Genomic DNA, 8,781 nt, shown 5'->3' with positions numbered 1-8,781 from the left:
AAGAAAGTAGTCTAGTCCTTCCCCTACTTTCTTTACAACCTTATACTAGGGTAACCTACTTATAATTACTAGGTTAGATCTTCTTCTACTTCCTAGGCTTCTCTAAGCCTATTACTACTAGCTATAACAAGATCTTGCCTATTAGGAAGCTATACTTATTAAAGTTGTACACATCCTTGTCTATAATACTATACTTTGCCTTTATAGACTGAACAAGCGTGAACTAGGGCTAGATAACTGCTAGGTCCTCGCAGGCAGCCCGCTGGCGATCGTATAGGCGGGTCCACCGCTTCTAGAGCTCTGGTGTACGCTTTACTAAGTTGTCAACCCAGTTCTTGCCAACAGGCTTTGCGCCACGCTCTCTTAGCAGTTTATCTGCCATATCTTGTACGTCTGCCTTTAAGGAGGGTAGGCCACGCGCAGACTCCTTAAGTATACATAGTACAACTGCCTCCTCTTCTAGCTTTGTAAGGCACTTTGTATTTAGCTTACAGTTGTGTTAAGAGCGTGTTCTATCACGTTAGTGTTAGATTATTTATTTAGGCACTTTGTAGACTTTCTTAGCGCGTTAGATACTTTAAATTTAGTTTCTTAAGATATTAGATATAGCAAGCTGTACATTAGCTTTAGTATAGAGTGTAAGAGCTTGTTGTGGTTGAGAAATTACGCGCTGTTGTTGCGCCGGCGTTCTGGCAGCGAGAGTGCGGCGCTCGCTTGGGTGCGGCGCTCGCTTGTGAAACACGTTATACTAAACTAGTCTGTAGTACTCTGTGTATCTTTACTGCATGTTCGCGCGTTGTGCCCTATCTTGCTACATGTGCCACAGCGCCTTAGAGACTAAGTGCTCCTATCAACACGCGACCTCTTCTTTGCCTTCTTCCTATCACTATAGGCCTTAAACTCCTTTAGAGTAGTTAGTAGCTGCACTCCCTTAGCAAAGACTAGAGTCCCCTCTTGCTATAATTGCTTCCTTTTATGTAATTTACAACGTGTGGCAGCCTTATTAGCTGCCTGTACATCGGGAAAAATTTTTCGAAATCCGGCCCAGACTGGCTGTTGCTGACAGTCGTGGCATAGTCGTGCAACAGCTGTTTAACGGCCGTAACGGCCCTAATTTGCGCCTAACAGCCCTAATTTCGCGCTAATATTACTAACAGCTAAAACACTAAGTGCCTATATTTAATAAACTTAAAATAACGTTGCAATATTGTTGCATAGCTACCCTTAGTTCTGCTAGCACTAGTATTAAATATTCAAAAATTACAAAATTTCATGCATAAATAGAGCGAAATTATAGCTTTTAAATAAGCAAAAAAAATTTATTGTAGGCCTACTACAACGCAAGTTATAGAGTGTTAAAGGTTTGTTTGTTAAAGGTTTGTGTTTTGAAGTTTCGACAGCACACTATGGCAGCTGCAGCTGCGCCAGCACACAATGTATCAGCTGCAGCTGCAACAGCACACGACGTAGCAGCTGCAACAACACACAACAAAGCACCTGCTAACAAGCACACACTGCAGAATAGGCAGGCCTAGGTGTAGAATTCTTAGTTTACCTACTATTCTTGAATAATATTCTTGTATTTTCTAACATTTAGGCTGCTAGAGCCCTAGCAAAGAATCTTAACTTAGTGTCTTAGCAAGGAATATTAAGCTTAAAACCTTCCACGCTTAATAACTATTCTATTAATAGGCCTATAATGTTGTTTAATAACCTATTTTAAAGAGGACACTAAGTAGTATATTATTATAATAAAAGTATAACGTAGATTATCACCAAGCCAGCCATATCACTAAACTGGCAATTTTCTCTTAGCACAACTAACACAAGTTACTACAACTATAACTACTTGCTATTAAATAGTGACCTAGTATACTGTGTGCTTGTATTAGATTTAGAAGATGTTTCTATACCCTCCTAGCACATTTGTGCGTTGTGTCTAGTTTTGCTACAGTTCCTACAGCGCTAAACAGTTAACTAAGCTCCTAGTTAACCACCTCTACCCTAAGTCTTCTTAGATGGCTGAGCTGCTACACACGCCTCAGCAGCTACCTGCGATGCTGCTGGGCCATACTTAAGTGTGCCACTATGCTAAATCTACTTTCTCTTACGCGATTTTCTCTTAGTTATTACTACTAATTGCTCTTTAAGCTCTTATACGCGGGCCTTAATAAGGATGTTTTTATATAGTATCTCTTTAGCCCCTTTTACAAGCTTTAAGAACCCCTCTTGCGCTATACTTAGTAATTGTTAGAAGGAGTTACTTACAAGCTTAGATTAAGACCTAAACTTGTGTGTATTGCTTAGTGTCTTAGATTACTATAGTGTTTTAGGTAGAGGTACTGCTAGTAGGGTATGCAGCTGCACTTTAAGGTAATCTAATACTACCTATATATTAGTAGGAATAAGCCCTAATACCTTAAAGGCCTTTTAGTAGTTAACCTTTATAAATATATTAAGGAATATATCCCTAAAGGCTAGTAGGAAGCCTTCCTTATTAATATAGAAGATATATTAGTATACTAAGTCTTAAATACGTTAGGAGTACTTGCGCTTTAATAGCAAGAAATAGACTACATTAAGTAGCTAGAGGATATACAATAAGTAAGGTAGTATATAGAGAGTAAGAATTTAGTTCTCTAGGTAATAGTCCTTAAACTCCTAGTTAAGATAGCTCTTATAGCTATCTAAGATAAGCAACCTATATACTCCTACCTAACGCGTCTTTATATGTGTGTTAAAGTACTTTAACTACTTAAGGCTAAGTATGTTATTTGTCTAACTATTCTTAGAGACTAAGAGCTTCTAATTATAGGGTATATCTATCTCCTTATACCAGGCAGAGATGTGGACGCGTCCTTTGTAGATGATGAAAGGTAGGGTTGCATACCTAGCAGCGCAGATGCTCTGGATAACGGTAACCCACTCGCGATCACCTGGCTGAACAAGCTCTGGCTAAGCACGTCTCTCTAAGCCTGTTACAACCTTTAAAGACAAAGCAATGCCTATCTAGAACCTAGTTTTATTAAAGTTATGTATATTATTATTATAAACACTATACTTAACTTAAGTATCCTCTACTAGCTTAAACTACGTGCTAATTATCTTAGGATCTTCCTATAGTATCCTCTGTCTATCCTTAGCTTAATTAAACGCTATTTTAAGCTTGTCTAAACGCGTCACAAGCCTGCTAGCCTATAGTTTGCTAACATGCTCTTCACCACGCACACTAAGTATCTTATCAGCCATATCTGCCACCTCACATAGCTGGGGCGCAAATACTCGCGAATTAAGGTTAAGTATATACTAGATGGCGCAGCAGATATCATGCCTATTTACCAGCCAATTCAGGGGTGCAAATGTATGTACATTTTGCCTCTATTTTGGCTGCAACAGTTATAAGCCCGGACGCTGAAGCTGCGCAAGCAAAGGTTGAATGGATTTTCGTGTTCCATAGGTGACCATAGCCGAGCCTTAGCATAGTACCTGCTTAACTAGGGCTACTATCTGGAGCATAGTGTAGAGCATCACGAAGAAGGATTCACCTACTCAGCACATTAGGCATTCTGCTGCGTTGTGTCACCTCCAATCATGCGGTCCTGGTTAGACGTGAGGGGGTGTGTCGCAGCAGATATCATGCCTATTTACCAGCCAATTCAGGGGTGCAAATGTATGTACATTTTGCCTCTATTTTGGCTGCAACACTAGATAATTGTCTGCTCCTCTAGTATAGTAAGTTTCTAGCAATTAGCACGTATGTCTAGTTAAAACGTGATATTGCAAAGGTAATTAGAGACCTACTAATAAGGTATGTTCAACGCTCTAGCAGCGCTGCAGATACTACAAAATTAGCTAGTGTAGAAGGCCTAGATAGTAAGGATAACTCTACCTTCTCTAGTAGTATTCTAAAGTTGTTGTTGTTGAGGCATGTTGTGTTAGGGTAAAAGGTGGTCGTGCTAAGAGAAAGTGGCCGGTTTGGTGATATGGCCGGCTTGGTGATAATCTACGTTAGTTTATTAAGCAGAGCTACTATTGTAGCAGGATTAGGAGTTGTTGTGGCCATTGCAGCTGTTAGGACTGTTGGAGCTGTTAGCTCAAAATTGGCTAGACATTGAATGCACATTGAATGACTGTTGTAGGCCTACAAGTCCTACTGTTGCCCACAGTACAATGCCACGATTTCCTGATTTCGACAACGGAAAAACTTTTCCCGATGTAGGTTAGCAACCTAGTTACACACTAAAACTAGTGAATGCGCTATTAGCTCTGCGCCTTTAGTAAGCTAATTAAGAGTGTTAATTATAGAAATTAGTAAGTAAGTAAGTAAGATTTCAATTTAGAGTGCTGCCTGGTTCCCTTTTAGGTCTATGAACACTATGTACTCGCTTTCGTGATTAGGGCCAACATGCTCTATTAGAGCTAAAAACCCCCACCTCGTCTGTGTCTGTTGCCTTCTGTTATAGTCCTGTCTAGTACCTGTCTGTGCTGCCCTATAGTAGGGGAGCAGAAGGGCTTGTGTGGGTGTTAGCCTATAGCTGTAAATAGGGACCACCCCCTAGTGTTAGTCTGTTCTACCTCTAGCGCCACTTGAAACTGCTCTAGCAGTCCTGTGTCCAACAGCCACCTGCCTGCTGCTGCAACCTTCTCCTAGTTTATCAGAATTCGTGGGAGATCCATTGTGCCCGCCCTTTCCATCAGCTTAAGCCTCGCCTCCCTCTAGTCTGGGCAGAACAAGAGGACGTGGCTGAGAGTCTGCCTAGGGTGTCCGCACGTGCAGTCAGGGTTGGTGCCCAGTACCCCAATTCGTGCTAGCCACGCCTTGAGCCCGAGGACCTCTGTGCGTAGCAACACAATTGCTGTAGCTACGTGTTTGGGAACGCCGTCATATAGATGCAGTGGCTGGAAATCCCAGCTCTCCTTCCACGTAGGCGCCGACCTGTGAGGTTTTGCTGCCTGAAGCTCCCATCTCCTCCTCCATCTGTCTGTGAGGTCCATGGCAATCTCCTTAATCGTGCTCCTTGACTGTATCTGCCTTCTGTTAGGCTTGTTCCTTGGACCTGTAGTGGCAGCCTTAGCCTGCCTACGCGCTATTTGTTTGTTAATAAGTTTTCTCCCTATTTGGCAGGCGCCCTCTATGTTAGTTTGTGGCTGAGTGAGGATCCTCGCCGGCCTGCCCCGTCTTGCTGCTTGTCTACCTGTAGTGGCTAAGGCCTATACTTTGTTAAGTGTCTCTTTAATCCTCTTTGTGACTAGGTAATTTGTTGTTATGACTGCCCTTTAGAGGGTCACCACCTGTATGTACAGGGATAGTGGCGGCGTTCTGCTCTCTTTCTTAATTGCAGCCACTAGTATTCTCTTATAGGCCCCTAGCGTCCGCCTCAGACACTTGTTCTAGACCACCGCTAGCTTGCGAATCTTTGCCTTGTCTATGCCTTTGCCTCCCTGCCCTATTAACTATATCTAGGATCTATATACCATGATTAGACGTGCCACTGCTGTGTATACCAATTGTGACTTGCAGACTAACAGGCCCTATAACAATGCTATAATCCTAGACATAGCGTAGAACGCCATCTCTCCTTTTATTACTACCTTCTAGATGTGTGTTTTCCACAAGAGCTTTAGGTCTATCTATACTCTAAGTACCCTTATTATTGTAACAATCTTAGCTAGCTAGTCTCCTACTATTACTATAGAGAGGAGGTTATCTCCCTTGTTCTGCTGCCTAGTAAAGTGCATAAGCTAGTATTTCTTAGGGGCAAACCTTACTCTAAATCTAGATGCCCACTGTTTGCATCACGTGTGGGCGTTTGTAAGTCTCCTACAGTTGTCTGCTGCAGATAGTCCCTATACTATAATGTTTGTGTTGTCCACAAAGCCAAAGCCTAGGCACTTGTCCTGGACTTTGCTTAGGTCCTCTAGTAGGTTAGAGATAAAGAGTAGGAACAGCACAGGCGACAGGGGGGATCCCTGTGGTATACTAGTGTTCGTCTCTATCTATGGGCTGCTGTAGTTGTTAAAGCTAATCTTTGTCTGTCTGTTTTTAAGAAAGGCCTCCACATATACAACTATCTACTTAGGGAAGCCTTTACGTCGGAGTACCTATGTGAGGTGATCATGAGCTACGTTGTTGAATGCTCTGGCCAGGTCGAGTGTGAGCACTAAGACTACTGGCTGACCTGCCCCCCATGCCGTAGTGACTGTGCCCGTGAGGAGTTCTACGGCTGTGAGTGTGGACCTCTTCCTGTGGGCTCCCATTTGATTCCATGGCGTGAGTTCCTTGTCCTCCATCGCGTTCGTGATCTTGTTGGCGACAATCTTTTCTATAATTTTGGCTATTGTGTTTTCTAATGCAATAGGGCAGTAGCTCCCTGGCAGGGAGTAGTCCTTTTTCTTCTCCTTGCGTAGTACGACAGTTGTAGATTCCTTAAGGTGCATAGGTACCTTGCTATCCTTCAGCACCTAGGAGATTGCTGCAGAGGCTCTGTCTGCAATATCCTCCTTAAGAGTTTTCTATACTTTATTCTATATCTAGTTAGGTCCTAGTGCCTTGTTATTAGGTAGTGAGGAGATGACCTCCTTTAATTTGTCTAGGGATATCTCTGGCGCTAGGTGGAAGCGTGGGTACTCTGTGATGGGGTTGATGTCTGACAGGTCCGCCGCCCCGCTGGCTAGGAAGAAGTGCTCCCCTAGGATCCTAGCCTTCTCCTTGTTTGAGGCTTTGAGTTCGCTTTCTGCTAACCTCTAGAGTAGTGGGACGTTTGCTGTCCCCTCGCCCCTGCTCTTAACTTTCTAGCTCTACTTAGATAGGTTCCACAGACCCTTGTTTAGGGCGTTGTCTAAGTTTTTGTTGTTGGTGAGGTCTGCTACTACTTTTCTCTAATGTGCTCTGGCGTTTGACTGCAGGACTCTCTTTAGTCTGTTACAGAGGGCTTTCCACGCCCTTTTACTGTCTCCTGTGTGGTCCTGTTGTGCTAGTTGTCTAGCCCTCTTTACCTCGTCAAGTATTGTGGCTGCTTTAGGTGACTAATCAGGCCTCGCTCTGTTGCAGGTCTTCTTTGTAGGGCAGTGTTTAGTCAGTGCCTCCTTAACTTGTTTAATAAGGCCTATAATAGCCTCTCCTCCTGTCGCCTGGGTCTAGTCGCCTTAGTTCACAGTATCTTTAATCCTGTCCCAGTCAGCCTTTGCAAGGGCGAACTGCTTGCTTTCCTTCCTGGCTATAGGGCTTGTGTCTATCTAGATCTTAATTAGGACGTGGTCCCTTGTGACAGCCTAGTCCTCTCTTAGTTAGTAGGTTGTGACTCTGTCTGCTACAACCCTTGTAGCAAACCCTAGGTCTATAACTAATTAGAGGGGTCCTCTTCTCTAGGTTAGTACCCCTAGTTTGTTTAGGAGCTAGAATCCCTAACTAGCCATGTTAGCACGGAGCTGTTCTGCCTGCAGTTCTCCTGGTGTATTCCTCCCTGACTATTCTAGGTGGTGGGCATTAAAGTCTCTAATAATTAGAGTTGCAGCGTTGGGCAGAGCGTCCTGGATGGCGTTCCTGATTGCCAGCCATGCTTTGATGGTGTGTGTGGCTTCCCAGCCTAGTATTATAGGCGGGCTGTAAACGTTAATGATGTAGGTCCACTAGCCTTGCGTGCGGACTTAGATTCCCTTAGTAAGGTTAGTAGCTAACATGCTCTTAACTTTAGTAAGTAGTATTTAGTTGTATATAAGGAATACCACCTTCATCCCCTAGCGTAGGGGGTGGCTTAGTTAGTAGTTCTTAGGGCAGTATGTGTGCCCACCTGTTGAGCTTCCAATTATGGGTTCCTGGATTGCAATGACCAGGAACGACGCCGGGATGACTAAGTCTAGGAGTGGCCTTGCTGCTCCTCCATTCGCATTTCCGCAGTTATATTGGATGATGCCCAGTCCTCTCATTAGGTGGATCGAACGGCTTCCTCAGCTAGCGTGTTGTTGTCTCCAGTTTCTTGACGGAATGTGAATATCCGCTGTTGCCCTAGGGCGCTGGCGGCCCTGCTTATGTGGGTGGGGCGACCAACTGCTGCTCTCCTCTTGTTTCCCCCAGCAACTGGAACAGTTGTCCATTCCACTTCATCTCCTCTTGCTAAGCTAGCTCTACTAGCCAGCGTAGAGCTGCTAAGGCTAATAGTTAGTCCTAAGAACCCTTGTCCCTAGTTAGACTAGATCTAGAGCGTCTGCTACTGTAGCCTCTGTTTAGTCTCTTTGTTCGTGGTCTAAAATATTTAGTAGGCCCTGCATTAGCGTGACATCTAGGCCTTGTGTCCCTTCTGCTTGCAACACGCACAGCTAGCTTTCAACTCATTGGTGCTCTTGCAGCTCCTAGTGGCGTGGTCTCTAGCACAGTGCCCACACGCCTCCTTGGTGGCGTTGCAGACAGACTGGGTGTGGCCCCATTTCCAGCACTTGAAGCACTGTCCATCTGTGAGGGAGATGTCCCAGAGCTAAGCTGGGTGCCACTCAGCCCCCATCAGGAAGCCAGACTTGACCAGCTTCCTCTGGTTCTCTTCCGTCCCAACGTTCATGAGCAGGGATCCCTTCGTCTGCTTGCCCCCGTCCCGTCTGGATTTCAGGTTCTTATTGGAGTAGAGCCACGCTACCCTTTCGATCCTGATACCTGGGTTACGGGAGTAGGCTTGGGCAATCCACTCTTCGTTCTCTGCGCATTTTAAGTTCTTAATAGGCGTGTTGAGTGGGATACTAGAGACCATGACTAGGTGTGGCTTCCTGATCAGTTTCATGCCCTCAGCACCT

At 44.4% G+C, this 8,781-nt stretch overlaps 1 protein-coding gene across 1 annotated transcript; it reads right to left on the bottom strand.

The window, feature by feature from the left end:
* Positions 1-8,471: 8,471 nt before the first annotated feature.
* M421DRAFT_3304 (uncharacterized protein) lies at positions 8,472-8,768 on the bottom strand (the record flags this gene model as incomplete). The annotated part of the gene is made up of 2 exons (XM_033589377.1): positions 8,472-8,686; positions 8,729-8,768. The coding sequence occupies 2 exons, from the start codon at positions 8,766-8,768 to the stop codon at positions 8,472-8,474; spliced, it is 255 nt and encodes an 84-aa protein (XP_033451302.1).
* Between the last annotated feature and the right edge of the window lie 13 nt (positions 8,769-8,781).

This window comes from Didymella exigua, assembly GCF_010094145.1.
Source record: "Didymella exigua CBS 183.55 unplaced genomic scaffold M421scaffold_7, whole genome shotgun sequence".
In the NCBI taxonomy this organism is placed as follows: domain Eukaryota; kingdom Fungi; phylum Ascomycota; class Dothideomycetes; order Pleosporales; family Didymellaceae; genus Didymella; species Didymella exigua.
This window is presented reverse-complemented; position numbering and strand designations above follow the sequence as displayed.